The sequence below is a fragment of the Cyanistes caeruleus genome, chromosome 11, assembly GCF_971803275.1.
Source record: "Cyanistes caeruleus chromosome 11, bCyaCae1.hap1.1, whole genome shotgun sequence".
Classification (NCBI taxonomy): Eukaryota; Metazoa; Chordata; class Aves; order Passeriformes; family Paridae; genus Cyanistes; species Cyanistes caeruleus.
Genome location: NC_141711.1, coordinates 7519872 through 7539455, shown reverse-complemented (window position 1 = coordinate 7539455; position 19584 = coordinate 7519872). Strand labels below are relative to the sequence as shown.

The window sequence follows — 19584 nt, the reverse complement described above, 5'->3', positions numbered from 1 at the left end:
GGGTCCTCTGCCATCATGTTCAGGTAATGCTCTGTGTTTGTGCCTGGCTGGGAATTTGAATTTGTGGCAAGAGAGACCCTAAGGTGGGGGACATGCATTTCCCACGGTCTGACAACATTCAGCATGGCATCTGATGGCAGGGATGAGGCTGGAGTTGGTGATTTCTCCCTCCCCTCAGCTTTAGCTCTAGGAGGCTAATGGCTGGGCAGCCGGTTGTTTTGTACCAGCTCTGTTAGTTTGTCACTTTCTGGGTTGGGTGCGCACCAGAGGACACTGAAAATGGGTGCATTTTTTTCATGAACTTAAGATAAATAGGTTGGCACAGAGTTGCTAACACAAAATGATCGTAGTATATCCTCCAAAGGTTACAGGGATGAGATACAGCTGTTCCAGAAGTACAACAACATGGATGTTTCTGGCCTCTTTTTTGACAAAGGTGAACAGTGATGATGTGCCTGGTCCACTGCACATTCTGAACTACTGACATATAAATAAAATGAGTTGAAGTCATAATACTTGAGTGAAAGCAAAACCTGTTGTTTATTCAGCTAGTAAATATAGTACCACTTTATGCAGTGTCATTCATGCAAAAGTAGTGAGAAACTGAGTGCATGGAGTGCTTTCCAGACAGACAGACTTGCACACAAGTACAGAAGAGTGTAAGGTTAGCATAACAAATTTATTTTATGCAGATTCTTCTGCATACCTCCTGGTTGCACCTCAATGCTTTCCACATTGCATTAGACAATGTGACCAATGGCTGTCACATGGTGACTCTTGTTGCCTTCCCTGTTCCTGATTTGTGTGTTGTAGAAAAAGGCATGGTCACGAAAATGTGTCTTTTACTTGCTGCAAGGTGATATGGTTTGTGATGGTCTTCAGCTCTGCAGGGTAAGTTTGGCTGTGTTTGTCAGTGCGAATTTTTGCAATTTGTTTCCTCTGTCACACTCTATTAAGTCTGTGGGCAGTATTGCTAATCTGGAAAACAGTGTAGCATTCATTATGTAAGCCTTTCTTATTTTGGAGGAAAATGTGCCCAGAACAATTTGCATAATGTTCAGAATAATTTTCAGAATTCCCTGGTGAATAGGGAGTTTCAGATCAACACAAAGCAGTGATCCATTGGCAAATGTGCCATCCTGAACAGTTTGGGACCAAAGAGGAATGTCTTCTCTCTCAGCTATCAAAGCTATCTCAGATCTCAGAACTGTGACCAGTAGCATAACCTGCAGATACACTTGAGGAAAGCTTTGTCACTCTATACCAGTCCTCTGAGTATTTCCTTAGCAAAGCCCCAAAAGTGGTGGCATTTGGTAAATAAAATGTCTTCTCGGAAAGGCTGTTTTAGGTCAGTGCATTTGGATCCAGTTTGTTAACCAGTATGAATGTTACCAGCCTTTTGCTTTGCAGTTACCCTCCTCTCCCTTCTCTTGTTTTGATTCGAAAGAGGCACTGAAGAGAGGGGCATTGTTTTCAATCATCACAATACGAGATGGTGAAATATTTTAGCTAATTTGAAATAGGTCTAATTTTTCATTTCCAAGTGAAAACTCCAGATTTTCTTTTGTGTCAGAGTTTAACAAGATGAGTTTCCCTTTATTCCATTATCTCATTGCTTCCTCCTATTGGCAAAAGCTGATTTAAAACAGATCTCTTGAGAACTGCTTGTATGCCTGGAATAAAAGCATATGCATAAGACCTTTGCTGAATCAGAGCTCATGAGCTGAGCTTAATTTTTAAGTTGACCCTGGAGCTATTTCAAAAAACCATACTGATGATGTTTAAAGATCTTATTTCCAAAATACACCATCCAGGTTAAATACTGTTCAGCTATGTAATTGTAGCAACTGGTGGGTTGATAATAAACCCTTGTACAGTGATACTTTTTAAGATGAAACTTTCAGAGATCCAAGCTATGCAGTGGCTCATACTGTTAAATCAGGCAGATATCATTTAACAAGAGGGCTCACTCATGTTGCAATAGTAATTTATGTAAAGTTTTGAAAAATTAGAGGTTCTCTGTACAGCCATTCTAAGCCAAGAATGTATTTGTAAAGCATTCATCAAATACTGTAATTATCAGTGACTGTGGCAGTGTCTGACTTTTTGGACAAGACAATCTCTGTTAAAATTGCCTGCTTTCTTCTCTGGCCTGTCCTCTGTGGCTCAGGACTTTGTTGCTCTGTTACATCATATATTGTGCTCCTGCAGCTCCTGGGCCACTTTCAAGCAGCTCTGGTAGAGGGATTGCTAATTATTTATTGCTTTAATAGTGTACGTTGCTCTCCAGGGACAAACAGAATTCTTACATAAAAGTCCATCCAATTCAAGAGTCTGGGTCTGCAGGGAATCCTTACTACTTTCACATGTTGTCCCATCAAGCAGAGCTGTATTGACAAAACATTACCTGCTTTAGTAAAGGTGTAGGCATGGAAACTCAGGAGGAAAAGGTGTTTCATTTCCTCATTTCAGGAAGTATCCAATGTGCAACAATGCTTTCCCATTTTATTTTGCTCCTGATTACATCAAATGTTGTTTCTTTATGTTTTTTTTAACACTCAAAAAAACCCTTTAACCTTTCTATCTCATTAAATGTGCTGCATGCCTTACAACACTTACACAAGCATCCCATGTGAGGGGCTCTTGACATCAGAGTTTTCTTTCACAGATGCCTGATTACTTTCCCAAAGGTGTCTGATTACTCTTTGCTGGAGTCTCAAATGATGCTGTTTCCCATCAGTGGGATTTCACCTCAGAGTACCATCTGTAATTACAAGCCTAGACTAAGTTAAATAATGAGCAGTCATAAATTCGCTCCAGTAAAACTTAGCTTTGGACTCAAAATTAACAGCTGGGACATTTCTCTAGTACTGTACAGGTGATCATTTTCCTTACTGTTTTTTGTTATGTGGTAGTAATTCACAGTTTGGAAGTCCTTTTAATTTAATGCCACTAAAACATGGATAGAAGACACTTGGATTTTCCTCTCTGCATGCCTTGTGCTGGAGGCATGGCTCAAGCCAGCAGTCTGCAGCCAAAGGTACTGCACTGCTCAAGCAGAGCAGTTTAGCTCTTATTCACCATTTCATGGCTCCTGATGTCAGAAATGAAAATACAGCCTTCTGTAAAGGTGTTGCCTTTCTGCACAGCATTGGAGTGCACCTCCCATGCAGCAGCAATCAGAGGTCCAGAGATTCATTGTACTGACATCAACACTTTGAGGCAGATAGTCTAGAGCATGGCAGCAGTGTTTCTGAATGAGAACAAGTTATTTGCCTCATTTATAGCCTCTGTTATTACTCCCAGTAATTTGCTTTCTAAATGCCCATGTTTTATGAATACTGTCTCAAAACAACTTTGCAGTCTCTTCATGCCCTCAGGTTCTCTCTGGGAGTCTAGGAGTCTTAGGCAGAGAAGTCCTACTCTTGCAGAATGTAATTTTTATGTTTTAGTCAAACCTAAATTACTAAAAATACTATGCAGTAATATGTAACATCCAAAACAACAACAAAATGAAGGTAAATTTAAAGTGATTCATTATTGAAATTTTACCTCAGGATGGCTAAAGCAAAATTTAACTATTTATTTTCTTTAAATACCTCAGCAGGAATGGAAATAAACAAGAACCTTTTAAAGTTAATTTACAGTGTGTTTTCCATTTGCATTGATTCTTTTTGTCCTTTGGAAGAATCTTGGAAGATTTCTTTATGGATTAACAATTCCTTCCTGGTTTCCTTGGATAACTGGGCTTTTCCTATTCACTTTTATTTCATTTTGCTATGGAAATTATCATTTCCCAAATCTATTCCCCTTTAATAAGGTCAACACCCCACTAGTTGTGGTGCAAATGAATTCATGTCTCATCATTCAGACTTCTGTTGGTGTAGCAGCCTGGCTTGGAGCAGAAGGTCACACTTGAGGGTGATAGCTGTTCATTGCCTGCTCTGCATCTTTGCACAACAGACCTGCCTGTCTGCCACTGCCTCAGTTCTCCAAGTGAAGGTACTCATCTGCAGCTGCAGGAGTCTCCTTTTGAGCCTCAAGTGGCTGCTGAATGCACATTTTAGGCAGAAATCAGTGGATTCTTGCATATTTCCTTCTGCATATTTCATCCCTTCCACCTCAGCCCTGTCTGGCTGTGCAGCATTGGCTGGGTCCTTGTGTGTGCAGTTGTCTTGGAGAGTGTCCTGCAAGAGCAGGAGAGGACAGGCTTCTGCCTTCCAGAGAGTTTCAGGTCAGGCAGAACAAAAAACTTTTCATTTAAAAAAGTGACCCATTTTGAGGGGAATCAGATGCAAAAAGATGTGGTACTTAGACCTGACATAGGCCTCGTGCTTCCCTTGTAGTGGCTCTGTTCTGCAGGGTTCTGTTTTACACCTGTTGTAGTTTCTGTGGGGTTGTAATGTGAGGAGTACATGTGTCTGGGCCTGAATGTAGTAAACAACTTATCAATAGATGTATTAATAAGCACTAAGTCACTGTTTAGACTTCTTCAGAGATTATAAAGGGTCCAAACCAACAGAGCAAGAAGAATTCAGTGTGAAAGTGTAGGTGTGGTTTGGGTTCACAGCTGCCACTAAAGCTGGAAGAGATGAGTTTGAGGATTTATTCCATTTACACCTGGAGGGAATTCCTTTCTGCACTTCCTACCTGCTGGCCCAGTTGTTCAGCCCACAGAAGTACTAATTTTAGTTTGAACCATAAGTGCCTGCAGCTCATCCTTTGTGCTGGAAAAAGCCTCCAGAAACTATGAAAGAAAAGCTTTCATTAAAAAAATCTGATTTTGGGCATCCCCCAGGCATGTATTGGGAGGCTCTACCAGCCCTATTGGTGCAGTCTTCCTATGCTCCCCAGGCCAAACAGCCCTCACCAGAACATTGGAAAGGTCAGCTTGGCTAACATAGCAAATATGTGTCCTTCTGGCATTCCTTCTTCCTCCCCATTGATACCATTTGTGCCACTGAATGTGATCACACATGTGGCACAAACACACTGTGTAAATAAGGGCACAGGTGTACATTTGAAACACAAGTCACCCTCTGTGTGCACACATAGATGTGTGCAATACAAACACAAAACTTGCAGGGCAGGTCCTTGTTGGACATCAGTTTAGCCCAGCATGGCATCTAATGGTGCAAGGCTGATCTGCACTTCTGAGGACTCAGACCACAGCTGTAGAAACAAAAAGCTGTATTTGTGAAATATGTGAAATACTCAGGTGCAAACACACAGTCCGTGCCCTTCAGTAAAACAGGATCTGTTGCTGTGATGCCATGGAAATGTAGGTGCTACAAAGCCATACAGGTGTTAATCCAAATGCTGGTTGTGTGTACACTTTGGGAAATGGGCCAGCAACAGAGGCACAAACCCAGCTCATCCAGACACCCTCTGTCACAGGGACCCATGTACCCATTTGCTTGTGAGTGCTCATAAAACAAGTGTGGGATTTGTCCCTCACACCTCAAGAAACAACCCTGTCTGTTTGAAGCATAGTGGAAGGTAAGAGCAGGGAAGATAAATAGTCTGTCTCCTAGCTACATTCTGCCTGTGGATTGAAGTAGATCAACACAAATATTTGTGTGTACAGCATGCTCCGGAGCCTGCCAGTGCCTGCTGGCAAAGTGCAGGCAAAGGTAAAGGAAAAATGTGTGCTACTCTTTAAAGCAATTACCCTTATGTATTAATAATGTCATTTATAAGCACTCTGAGAAGTCAACAATGTACACTAAAGCAAAGCCAAAAAACTGCAAACATTTAGTAAAAGAAGGGGGAAAATGTTATAAGTATGCCTCTTGGCCCTTTCTGATATATTAAAGCCTCTGTTGTCTCTGCATATGATCTTCGTAGTTTATTTGTTATCCTTTGGGAGCACAGCCCTTGCTGAACTCTGGGATTGAATCTGAGAGCCCAAAGCATGCTCTTGTTTATTATAGATCTGAGTCTCTTCCTGAGCACCTCCACTGAGTAACGCCAGTTCAATGTAGCTGAATCTGCCCCTGTATCACTTCCCTTACCATGGCAATGGAAGCAAGTGTGAGTTCTCTCATTGCAGCATAACCCATATTTTTGCATTTCAGGGTTTATTTGGAGTTTTGAGGATCTAATAATGAGAAGGAATATGTGTGTGTGTGTGTGTGTGTAGGTATGGATGTAGTTGAAAGTATTCTTCCATTTTCTGTTGGTGGCATTGCTTTTCTCTTGTCTGCAGTTGGGTTCTTGGGGGTGACAGGGCTGAATGGACTTGATGCAGTGTTTTGGCAATAGCTCAGGCACTGATCACAGCTTTCAGATGCTCTGAAATCACCTGGGATGCCTGTGTCTGAGTTGGGTGTCATCACAGCAGCAAGTGGTGCATCTGTCCTGCAGGACTGGCCCTTCCAGCTCCTTCCCAGGTCTGGGACAGAGGAGAAGGAAACACCCTCTCTCCCCCAAGAACTTGGCCACCAACTTGTTGGTTTCTTCACCCCTATGGTGAATAAAGACATGAAACCCCCATACAGACCTCTTAGTTTCTCTTCTACTGGGCATGGGCTAAGCTCCTGCTCTGAAAGGAGAGACACTGTTCCCTGCCACTCATCCTATTGAATGAATCATTCTGCATATCCAGACTAGTGAGGCCTCTCTCACCCTACAGCCAGGAGCTGCCTCCCAGAGCAAGACAAGACCAGACCCTTGTCCCTGCCCTTTAGTTACCGCTGAGCAGCTCTGAGGCAGTAACATGCTATGGGCACATCCTGATGCTGATGTTTCCCCCTTCATGTATGAATTGCCTTAGAAGATCTCTGCCCATGTCACCACAAGGGATTCAGGATCTCACTGTCACGTTGCTTTTCTGTGCTGAAAATTGTCGGGGCTTCAGCACACAACGTGTATCCCACAGCACCAAGGAGAGGAACAGCAGTTTTGCATTGCTGAGACATTCAGCAGGAGGTAGAGAGTGGGATTTTTCAAAGGAGGGCATAGCACAGCTAGAAATAACTGCCTTTAAAGTGGTGACATTTTTATGCATGGACAAGCTAACTTAGAACATTTTTAGAGGATTTTACAAATCCCGCTGAGCCCAGTGCAACTAGATTCATCATATGAAGACCTGTTTTACAGGGAGAAAGTATACAAGCCATAGCTGAATATACAGTTCTTGCACTCTCACAAAGTTTCCCTAAATAGGTCTTTTCATAACCACAGGTAGCATATGCAAAAAGCGTGATGAAACCCAGAAAGTTTGGCTGGTGTTGCATTTCTGTCTTTGGAAGAGAAATACAGGCTGCTTTTAAGGAATAATATTAATAAAAAAATGCTGCAGTATTCTCTTACGTGCTATTTCTGCATTCATGGGTGTGTCTTAGTGTCAGCAATTAATTTTTGCAAAGCAACAAGCTCCTTTTTTTGTATTTCAGCTCACTGAAATGGAGCTGCCAGGAGCTTTTGGATTAAGCTTTATCAGGCTTTCAGTTAGGAAAGCCTCGTGGAGGTTACGTAGCCAAATACAACATACAAATCAAATTATGGGAGAGATGAATGCAGAGTTGTTAAATTAATTTTGTTTGTTCCAGCCCACTGGAATGTTTTTAACATGAAGAAAATAATTCTCTGCTGTATGGCTGGCCTGCCCAGTGCTTATGACTGCATCAGCATGCTGCATTCGTCTGCCAGTGGCAAACAGGTTTTGTCCAGGCTTGAGTGAGCCCTGGAAGATGAGGCTGGCCAAGATGTTGGATTCCCCCTGCCTTCCCCAGTAGGCTGATCTGCGGAGAAAAGCCTGGATCAAGCTGCTAGGCAGCCCCACACATGGCCAGCAGCTGGGAGAGCAACTGAGGCTGCCTGAGTTGGGTCAGAGGGGCTTCCTCCAGAGAGGCACCTGCACAACGCTCTTGCCTCTGCAGGACTTTTCCAGAAGGCAGGAGCTAGCTTGTTTGCCAGGTTCTCCCAGTTAGGTCATCCCTGACAGGAAGGTGAGGGTGTTTTTTCCCCTCCAAGAGGTCCAGGGTATGTCTGTGCCTGCAGTGGGGCATGACCATGGTACTGCAAAGGCTCTTTCCTGGTCAGGGCCTCTGAGATGTGGCCTGGTTGCCCCAGCTGGGGGTTTCTTCTCTCCACAAGTCTTGCCCAGGACACAGTGGCTTTGGTGTCCTGCCAGACCTGTGCAGGTATCTGCTCAGGATTGCACACACCACAGAAAGACATCCTGAAAGCCCCAACAATATTTTAATATCCCTTAAGATCTGAATTTTAAACAAAGCATTAATAATTTTTTTTCTAAATTTAGCTGAGATGCTATTTTAGTGTGGAGTAATGCTGGTTGTTGGTTTGGGGTCTTTTTTTTTTCCTCAAGAAATCATGAATTCACTGGCTGGGGTGTTTTTTTGGTTTTTGATTTTTTGTTTCTTTCTTATTAAGCCTGGTTTTGTTAAAAAAAAAAAAAGAAAAGTAAAAGCCTGTGTTTCTCTTTAGTGTGTCCTGATTAAACTTCCCCTTCTCTGTCCCAACCTCTTCCTGCATTTCTATCTCTTCTTCAGCTGCACATTTTGCAAAATCACTAGAGGTCCTTTAGCCTGTGATTCTTTTAATCTTCTTTGAAAAATCCAAGGCACAGAGAGTATTGAAAGAAAAATTAGATCTCTGGGAAATGCCAGTTGTTTTATAGATGGTCAAATCACTGTACTTTTTTTCTTTGCCTTTCAGACATCCACTATGTTATTATGTATCACTTTAATTAAATCATCAAATTGAATTATTGGATCAAATGTTTCTTTATTCCATTGTGTCCTAAGCAGGTTTAATTAAATTAATAAAACCATATGTTTCATTTTATAAAAAAAAAAAATTAATATTTCTCTTTTGCCCATTCATAAGCTGTTTTAAAAAAATGTGGTTGAACAGAAAAGGGTTGGTTAATACTAAATTACTTCAGGTTTTTCTTTGCCTTGGAGTAAATTGAACCAAGTCATACTAAGTCATGAAAATTTTGTAATATTTACTGATGAATCGCAGTATTGCAGATTCAGCCTCATTTTAACTGGCTGTGAATGAGACTTGTTCTCAGTGAAGTCATTGGAGTCACTCAGGTGATTAGAAGTGCTCATGACCTTCTTGGCTCAGGGTGCAGAATCAGGGAGGGTGCTCTGAGCCTGTGAGTCTCCTGTTGGGAAGTGCCCACTTCCCTGGCTGGCATGAGCTGCTCCAGATGGCACCCAGGCTGGCTACAGAGAGCACAGAATGGGGGCCATGGCAGCACCCTCTCCCTGGGGTGGCTTGGGGTCCTTGTGTGAAAATCAGCTGGCCAGTCATCGTTCAGAGGGCTGGTGCAATTAAGGTAGATCTCTCAGGAAGGTTACCTGCTTGAATTATTTCTAAAACAATTTGATGCATGATTACTTTAAATATATAAATCTCTGTATGTCCTTCTGGAGGACAAAGACTGGGTAAGAGTTTTAGATCTGGGTAGTGCTTCACCCTGGGCTCCTATCTCTGATGGGATTTGATTAGGTGGAGCGATAAAGGCTGGCCTGGCATTTTGAAGTGTAATTCTGTGATGACAAAGGGCGTCAAAGAGGGCAGTTATGATTTATTGGTGCAGTTATCAATAAACAGTGATGTCAGGGAGAATTGATCTGACCATCTCAGCGGAAAGAGGTGAGCATGGAGAGGCATACCAAGGATCAGGAAGCTCTGTAAATAGTGGTAACAGAGATGGCTTTCAGCTGTCCCATCTCACCCAGGTCCTGGCCACCTTCATGCTGTGCTTTGGGGGACCAGGAGGGAGCCAGAGGGAATAGATGCACTCACATGCATCTATCCAATGCTTTCAGGTACTGTAGGGTTATGTTTTACTGGATCATCCTTCTGGGTTGAGCAGAAGGATCTACTGCAAAACTGCAGGATTGTCACCCCCTGTGGCAAGAGCAAATATCAAAGATCTTTCCTGCCCAAGCATATTTCTGCAATTCATGTTGTCTTGTTCAGCTAGCTGCAAAATGTGAGTTATAATTGCACAAATGCATTTGACAGGTATTTTTCTATGTACTGGTAATACTGGTGTTTAAAGGATTTAATCATTTTTATTTAAGAACTGTAGCTATTTCAGTAATGTAACAGCAGTGCTGCATGGCCAACCTGCAAGTCCAGGCATAGCAATAGACATATTTCCCCTTCAGTGCTGCCAGGACTCTTTAGAAGTGAAATAATGGCCAAATATACACGCAGTCACATACCTGCAGAGTGCAAACAAGCTCAGTGTGTTGGCTTTAAAAGGAAGAGTCGTACTGGGAAAAATAATTCTGCAAGCAGTATCAGCCTGATGGGCTGGGTGACACTTTGCCTTTCCCCGGCAGAAGAGACCAGCTCCTTTGCCACAGCACATGTGTTTAGGTATCATTGCAAGTGATTTTCCTTGGTTCAGGGTTTATACTGAGAAAGAGAATGTGAGAATCTGCCCTGAACTGGGTATTTTAAACGTGATTTTTAAAGCTTGGAAGAAAATCTGAACTCTTTCTAGAAGGGGATGATGCAGTTTTCCCACAGCCTGTGAGTGCCATCTAGCGTTGTGCATCCCCACCTGAGCCTTTCCATAGCAACTCCTTGAGAAGTGTTTCCTCAGTGCTGCGAGGGGACTGTGGCACCCCACTGCTGCAGGGGCCTGGCTGTGTTTTTACCTGGGCTTGGTCTGCCCTGCAGAATTTTGGGTTTGGTACTGCTGGAAACAGAAACAGTGTTTTTCCCAGAGCTTAAGCTGTCCCTGTGCTGATGTCCCACTGATTTAAGCGTGGCTAAGAAGTGACTTGTGCCTCCATGCTGCAGGCAGGGTTAGGAAGGCAGGGCTGCCTGGGGTTCCTCTGCCTGCTCAGAGGAGATGGCCAAGGCCATCAAAGAGCCACTCTTCCCTGTGCTGGTGATACATTACTGGCAAATTGTTGAGCATCTTTGAAGAAAGATGTCTAGAAAGAGGAGTATCAAATAACAGTAAAAATGTACTAGGATAACAGGAGAAGCTTTACTGACCCAATAGTGCCACATTTTCAGAGGTTTCAACTCTTTCCAGGGCTGGCAGAGCCCGTTACCCCTTAAGAGTAGGGGGGTGGTGATGAGGGAAGCTGTGGATCAGGTCCAGTGTATTTCTTGGTGAACCAGTGCAGAGCTCTTAAGTCACCAAGATATGGTGTAGGTGCAAATGTCAGGACTGAGAATTAAGTTGAGAACTAAGCAACCTGCCTGCAGAGAATGGATTCTCTCATTCACTTTACTCAGGAGAGCAGAAAGCAGCTGCAGGTGATATTAAATCCCATTGGTCTCAGTGGATTGTAGTCTAAGCTGTTACTGTAGGCCAGGGCATTAAAGAAAAAAAAACTAGCTCTTAAAGTGAGGCACTGTCCTTCCTGTTTATTTTATTCTGGTTATTTAGAAGAGCTTCATCTTTTCTCCTTCTGTTTTTCAGCTTGTAGCACTCCTCCAGTCAACATGAAAGTACAGCCTGTGAACAGGACAGCGCTGCTGGTAACCTGGAACCAACCAGAAACCATTTACCACCCTCCAATCATGAACTACATGATTTCATATAGCTGGACTAAAAATGAAGATGAAAAGGAGAAGACTTTCACCAAGGATAGTGACAAGGACCTGGTAAAAGCACAGCATCAACCCCAGACATATGTATCAAGCTATCCTTCTATTGTTACTTTCTTGGTAGAGGGAGGAAGAGAAGGAAAGCAGTTGTTACCTTACAGGCAGGCTAATGTTTGGCCCACAATGAATTGCTATTTAAATGTTCAGCATTAGTTGAACGTTGCCTAACAGGCTACCCAAACGCTGGAGTGTGAATTTATAGTTTATGTGAGTGCATAAAGGACTGAATCTGCAGACACTTTTTCATGTAGTGTTGCTGAGAGGCAGCTGGCTCGGGAAATGGTGAGGCTCTGAATACCTTTTGGCTTGCGTTCAACTTACAGATTTTCACATTAAAAGTCCGATCCCCCAAAATCTATTCCTGGGCTCAAGCTTTTCACTGTGCATAGCCCCTTACAGACTTCAGAGCAGTTTCTGGCAGTAAGTGCTGCCAGAGGCAGGAGTTGCATAGTCAGGGCTTGAAGATTATTTTGGAGTGGCCCTGTACAAGCACTGCCTACATCTGGCAGTGTGAGAAAAAGAGAGAAGAGCAAGACAGTTCCAGCACAGATGGAAACACTGCTCTATCTCCTCCATTTAGGATTTCATCTGTTTGTCATTCTTGTCTAAGTGGAAGCAAGTATTGTACTGGTCCTTAACATTCTCTGCATATAAAACCAGAGTGACATATTCAGGTTTGAAAGGCCTCCATTTATTGTTAATCAAAGAAAGCCTCTAGAATAATGAAATCAGTAATTGTATATGCACATGAAAAATGCAGCAGCACAGTGTTATTCCTAATGACTGTTACCTTTTTTTTTTTTTCAAATACAAAGTCCTCTGGGCCCATTCAATCAGTTATACAATAATACTTCTCTTATTCCCTTAGATGAAGCTTCTTTTACTTCATTTCCATTTATATTTCCAATTTCCCCACTAGACATTGTTATCTGGGTCACATTAGGGAACGATCTGCCTCATGAAATCAGGAAGGAATCCATTGAAAGGCACCCAAGGTTATGATGTATTGTAACCTCTCTCTTGTTACAATTTCACACTCTTAAGGGAAATTTTTTAATCAGGTATAAGGAGGAGAGCCTTAATCAGCAAAAATGAGGTGGGCACCATGAAAGCATCCTGTTTTATGTAAAAGAAATAATTACAAGTACAAGGGATGTGATGAAGTGATGGCTTGGAAATAAATTGCAGTGAGACCTTGTGCTGTTCAATAGAGCTTTGGGTTAAGAAAGCAATGACATCTTAGTCTATTTTAGGGACAAGAGAAGAAGGAAACCCGTTTTCAGAGGAAAATGCACATTATCCATGGCAGATACAGTTGGGCTATCCAATCTTGAATCAGAGCTAGGCAGTGTTTTGCTATAGAGATCACAAGTATTTCAAGTGACTCATACAGCTAGTCCTGTGAACTGATGTGATTGTGGACTAAGGCCACTCTCAGGTCTAGGAGTAAGCAGAGATATCCCAGCCCAGGATGCTCAGCCATCATGTTGCATAGTGCACCAGCATCAAATTGTCTTTGCCAGTTTGTTACACAATAGTTTGAATCTGCAGTGACTTTTCTGGGCTTATCTTATGTTTGGGACATGGATCTCCACCTAAAAAAATCTTACTATAATTGCTGTAAAGGCAAATGACTTGAGTTTTAAGTTTTTCTGAGGAGAGCAGAGACAGTGAGGTGTGAAGACTGTAATGAGAACAGATGTGGGACATTCATTTCTTCCTCATGGTCAGATCAGGTCTGGGTGCATCCCTCCAGCCTTCAGCCTTGCCCTCTCCAGGGAACCACTGAATATTTCTGTGTAGAACTATAGCTTGTCTTATGTGGCATAAATGTTCTATGTTAGCACAATGCTTTATATATTTCAAACTTATCTTGGACAGTACTGTGGGGGTAAAAAACTGAATAATATCTATTTTTTTTAAACAGAAGGCCATCATTAGCCATGTCTCACCTGACATCCTTTATCTGTTCAGAGTTCAAGCAGTTTGCCGAAATGAAATGCGTAGTGACTTTAGCCAGACTATGCTCTTTCAAGGTAAAAAAGCCACATACATATTTTTACATTGATTTATTCTTTGTTTGTTTAATATTTTCTTTGCAGATTGCAATATGGTGTGAAGCTATTTCAGAAGATACTTGAATGAATGTAGACAAGGCTAATATAATGTGGCCAGTGACTTGATCTGAACCTCATTTCCAGTGAGGAGGGTTTGCCTATACCTATCACTGTCAGGGTTTGTCAGGTTTTAGGAGAATTTAGAGCTTTCCTTGGTACTAGTTTTCTGAAACAAATTCTTCAGAGGCTGCTTATGCATCAGAGGCACAGCTATAACAGAATGTGAGTCTGATCGGTGTCTGTTTTATGTAAAGAGGAAAGGAGATCAGTCCTACCTTGACAACCACATGTGGAGACAATCAGGTTTTACCATGCACGCAAACTCAGTGATTTCCAAAACATACATATTTAAAGAAAATCAAAAGAACTAGATGATAAGCTGTCCTTTTGTCATGGATTTCCTTTCAAGTTTATTGGAGAAATCTGGTAAAGCTGAGATTTGGTAGAAGAACTTGATGATTTTTGAGGGTTTTTTTAAGTGCTAAAGTTTTGCTCCTTCCTGGGAATTTATTATGGCATTTTTTATTAAGTAGGGCAAATTTTGCCTCTGATGAGAGCATTCCCTCCTACTCCAGCTTATAGATGCATAAACCTCAAAATGGGTAATGGAAGGATAAAACAAGCAGAGAGTTAAAAGTTTAAATCCTTAGGATGAAGCAAAGAATTGTCACTTGGATCTGGTGCTGTATATGGAACAAAATAATAAGGGCATTTTTCAGTGTCATTTTCAGAAAGTACAGGAGTTTTGATCCTGCTATGCTGGCACTTAGTGTCTGAGGGATGTCAAGCTATGGACATGGTTTAGTTCTGTTGTGATGACATGCCACAGTGTTGGCAGCATTGCAGAGAGAGCAGGGATCAGACAAGTGTCCTGTCCACGTCACATCTCATGTATAGCTCTGTTCTTGGTACCTCAGCATGGTGTTTTAGACTTCATTTTTAAGTGCCAGGCAGAAGTTAAAAACTGGTGTATTGCTTATTATGACCTCTTTTACTAGATGATGGAATGGAAAATTCTTTGAAGTTTGACTACAATAACTGTTTAATCACAGTTAGGAGTAAATCATTACTGACAGCTCTGTAGGAGATCCTTTGGGTACTCTAGCCCAGTTCTAGCGCAGTATTCAATGCAGTGGAAGTGATATGCACATCTGCAGTGGGAGTAGATGATGGGATTGCTTCCACATGTCCCCAAAAAGGAGCTGCTCTTCTAATCTCTGGCTGTACCCAACATCTAACCTAGAAAATTAATCCGCTTGAGCTTTCAAAACATTATCCAGATGTTGGTTGTAGTTGTAGTTGAGATATATAGCAATAAACAATGATAATATTATAAGTACAGAAAAAACCCTATTGCCATCAAGCTACTTTTGCTTCCTGTGTAAGTCAGGATGTTTCATCCAGTTTGGGGCTGAAGGAGAGAATTTGTTTTCTGTCAGCAAGCCGGCATTGCCAGGCCTGAGTAATTAGAGACTAACAAGTCTGTGTTTAGACATAAGTGCAGAGTGAGGTGAATAATACCCAAAGAGCTGCCTTTGCTCCAGACTGAGATCTGTACCTGTATTCTGTGGCCACATGTTGAGCAGTAGATTAGCAGTTGTTCCTCTGCCTCCTCCCCTGTCCTTACACGCTGCTCTTCTTCCCTCCACAGCTAACACCACTCGAATTTTCGAGGGGACCCGAATTGTGAAGACAGGAGTGGTAAGTCATGGATTTAGGGAGCGGGGATTTGGGGACATTTCCCACCAGGTGGCAGCACGATGTTGGAAATCTGCAGCAGGACCCAGCTTTCCTGGGGAAGGAGTGTCCAGACCTGTCACAGAAGGGTTTATAGCATAAAATACAGTTCCAATATGAAATGGTTTTCTTGCTTCATGCTCTGAGAGGCTTTGACCACTGGAGAATTTTAAGAAGTTTTCCTCAATCTGTATTCAACCCATTTAGAGGGGATTTGTAAAATCTTAATGATGACTGTGGAAATAAATTTAATTTCTTTTATTAACTGTATGAGAAGAAGTACAAGCAACAGAAATAAGGCCTCACACACAGCATCTTTGCTCTTCCAGTGCTTTAAGGATTCCTGTTATTGTCTGAATAAAACCTGAACAATGTCTTTGTTTTATTTTAATTCAGGTGAGACTATAACAAGTCACTGAGGCCAACTTTTGTGTTCCAGAATCAGAAATGTTGGTACATTTACAGTAAAAATGGAATACACTGTTTTAGTTTTGAAAGCATCTTATTACTTTATTTAATAGAAACTATCCATAACCTATATTTCTTGGCATCCAGTGTACTGAGTTGTTCAGTCGAATTTATGGGCTGGATTCATACTATTGAATTTACTCTAAGTATATTGCTTCTGGTTTTATCCTGATCCAGTTTGATATACTCCCTAGTAAGCAAATAACATATACAAAGCTTGCATTTGAATGATTAATGTTTGTTTAATGATGTATAGAGGTATTCTAGATACATAAAATCTGCTGTCAAATATTAATACTCAGTCCAGCTTCGAGACTGTTCATGCCAGCAAAAAGCAAATCTCACAGTGCCTTAGGGATTCAGATTGATAAGTATCTGAAAGTTTAGATGCTTATTTAAAGTTTTGGCTTGAAATCTCTAAAGCACAGGTTTTTATCTGACACCTCAGGTTCTCTGTGATTGCAGCTGGTCAAAAATAACGTGAGAAAGCAGCCTTTCTCGGTTTGCTGCAGGATTTCAACTACACGGCTTGACTGAACCCAGGAATTGCAGAGAAATGTAGAAATACTGTTAAGTTATAAATTTCAGTTTCCAAAATAAATATTTTACATTTTCTCCAATATTCAGCAGCACCTATTTAACCTTTTTTTGTCCTTATCTGGTGCATACCTTTCCAGCTAATGGTCCTCCTGCTGATGAATTCAGTAATATGAGACACTTTTCAGTAATTCAGAGAGGGAGAATGGTCAGGTTATCCAGGGGAACCGCTGATTCAGCTCTTCTACAGAATTATTCCTTGTCTTTAGACAATTCACTTCAGTGTCTTTTTCCACATGTAATTCAGTAATAGTTCTTTATGCATAGACCAAGGTTTAGTTCTTTATGTGTGTACTAAGGGTTTTATTTACAGCAGAGCACACACTTGTGCAGAGAGCCACGTGCATGCAGTGGGTTGACATTACAGTAATATTGGCAGGGTGCAGAGGATGCCCAGTCCATATCTCTTCACCTGCATTCCTCAGTGAAGCAGGCAGTGCCAGTCCTGCCTTTCATTCACTGGTGGTGGCCAGGGAGGGTCCTGTGGAGGTGGAAAATAGAGTCTGTACATGGTTGTCACAGCCTGGAGGTCCTGGCAGACGTGGTGGTGGCTTGCTGAAAGGCTCCTGATGTTCTCCAAGTCCTTCAGGAGTGCCCAGCTGGCCATGCTGCAGCTCTTTTGTAACAGGAGCAATGCCTCACAGTCCTTAGGAGAATAATCCTGATGGGTAAATTAAGGAAATAAAAATAGTACCCTTTGAGGCCCTCACAATGTGCGTGGGAAGAGCCAGAGTTCCTTGTCAGAGCAGACCCACCAGCCATGGATGCTCACGTTGGCAGCCTATATTTTGGGACAGCCCTTATGTAACACTGTATTTTTAAACTCCTGCATTCTGAGGATTAAAGCACTGTGAGTAATGCAGCTGAACTCATTAAACTCCTTTACATTCTTCTCACCCCAAGAGGAAACGTTACTCGCAAGTCAGTAGCAATGTGGGCGGAGAGGGTCCCAATGTAAAATAAAGATCAGGATAAAAGAGGGTTTTAATGATGATGTGGTGAAAGCAGGGAGGTTTCCTCTTTTTGTGGTTTCCTGGTAGCTCTGTGGCATGTTCTGTCCTGGCTCAGCCTTTCATCCAGCTGGTGCTGAGTGTCTGGTTTTAGGAGAATAGTATGTGGGTGAAAAGGGGGGGAAAAGCAAGAAAATGACCCCAAGTGGTATGCTGAGCCCCTGCTGATGCTCTCTGATGTGTTTTCTTCCCCTCTGCTGCCGGTGATCTCCTCAAGCCCACAGCATCTCCTGCCTCCTCAGCAGACATGGCTCCCATCAGCTCCGGCTCCTCCACCTGGACCTCCTCGGGGCTCCCCTTCTCATTCGTGTCCATGGCCACAGGCATGGGCCCTTCCTCCAGTGGCAGCCAGGCCACCGTGGCCTCCGTGGTGACCAGCACCTTGCTAGCAGGGCTGGGCTTCAGCGGTGGGGGCATCTCCTCCTTCCCCAGCAGCGTGTGGCCCACCCGGCTGCCCGCGGCCGCTGCCCCCAGCAAACAGGCCGGCCGGGCCGTGGTGGCCACCACTGAGGCCGCTGCCGCCTCCCCAGGGCCGGAGCGGGACTCGGCACTGACAAAGGATGGCGAGGGAGCCGAGGAGGGGGAGAAGGATGAAAAGAGTGAAAGCGAGGATGGGGAGCGGGAGCATGAGGAAGAGGAAGAAAAGGATGCTGAAAAGAAGGAGAAAAGCAGGGCGACGGCAGCCTCAGAGGCACGCAATAGCACCGAGCCCAGCGCGGCCGTGGCTTCCCCCAACAGGACTGCTGAGGAAGAAGGAAATCAAACCCTATCGGGAGAAGTGCCAAACCAAAACGTTGCCCCCACGGCTGGAGGTGCCGAGAAGGAGAGCTTTGCCGAAGCCGACACTCAGCCCCAGCTGCTCCCTTCCACCCAAGTGCCACCAGCGATCACCGACGAACTGTACCTGGGCAAGATCCCAAGAACAGAGACAACAAGAAAACCTCCTCCAAAGATGGACAGGTTTCCCGAGGAACATCCCTCAGATAACAAATTCATCACCATTAACCCAGGTGAGTCATCTGTGGGGAAGCCGTTTTTACCAGCATAAGTGTTGGAAAACAACACAATCCAAATTCTTTACTGATTTCCAGTAGATACAGCATTTTTGTGGTGTCTGGCTACAGGTTGTCACAGGACCCAATCCCACAAATTGTTACTGGAGAGAGCAGAGTGGAAAGGAATATCCTTTTATTGGGACAGATTCATGGTCCTTGTAGCTTATTGGAAGAGAAAATCTGGAAAAATTTTATCTCCCAACATGCTACATCAAGAACTTTGTTGAAAAGAAAAAGGGAGAGGAATACAATGACCTATAGCTATGAAATTAATTTGGAAGAGCAGCTGCTGTGCTGAACTGGCATTTCACAGGAAGTTTGGTATAAGTGCTTCTAGATAATTGAGTTTATCTGCAGGATTCTCCCTGACTACACTTTGAGATATTCTCCTAAATCAAGGATCATTGCTGGTTTATGTCTCAACACAAAACCTACATGCTCTGATCTTCCAAAACAAGGCATTTTCTGCACTGGGATTACCTTCTGATTTTATTTTTTAAAAAAAAAAAAAAATTCTTAACCAGGCAGAGTTCACATATTTTCTATTTGTCCCAATAAGAATTGCTGGTGCTCCTGTACACTCCACCTCTGGCTACACCAGCCACAGTGTGTGCACAGCACATGCAACCTCTTGGAAGCCTGCCCAGGTGATGTGCACGTGCAGCAGCCTGGTGTGGTCAGGGTGTGCTGTGCAGGCTGCAGGCTGGGCCCTCACGGTGCTCCCAATGCTCCCTGAGGAATGTCCACACGTGTTCCTGCTTGGGGAGCTCCGGCCACTGGTGAGGAAAACTGCAGGAAGCAAATGGAGTACGTGCATGTGGGTTTATTTTAGGTTTATTTATTTAGGTTTAGACTGATTTATTTCTTAAATTGATTGATTTATTAACATTAATAAACATTAATTATTTATTATCGAATTATTTATTAAAAGGTATTATTTATTGATTTATTTGTTATTTATTAGACAATTTTATTTGAGTG

The 19584-nt window shown here is 42.8% G+C and overlaps 1 protein-coding gene and 1 long non-coding RNA gene across 5 annotated transcripts in view; one reads left to right on the top strand and one right to left on the bottom strand.

The window, feature by feature from the left end:
• The window catches only part of PTPRG (protein tyrosine phosphatase receptor type G), a 386090-nt gene that overhangs the window by 297957 nt on the left and 68549 nt on the right, over nt 1–19584 (top strand). For all 4 annotated transcript variants that reach the window (XM_086846057.1, XM_086846058.1, XM_086846059.1 and 1 more), the window contains 4 exons: nt 11432–11616; nt 13547–13655; nt 15388–15437; nt 17766–18558. In XM_086846057.1, the coding sequence (XP_086702183.1) occupies nt 11432–11616; nt 13547–13655; nt 15388–15437; nt 17766–18558 (1137 nt within the window). The remainder of the gene's footprint in view (nt 1–11431; nt 11617–13546; nt 13656–15387; nt 15438–17765; nt 18559–19584) is intronic.
• Nucleotides 14122–18420, bottom strand: LOC147650972 (uncharacterized). Its single transcript, XR_015275026.1, has 2 exons — nt 16611–18420; nt 14122–15549 (listed from the first exon to the last, which is right to left on the bottom strand). It is a non-coding gene; the product is annotated as an uncharacterized LOC147650972 (long non-coding RNA).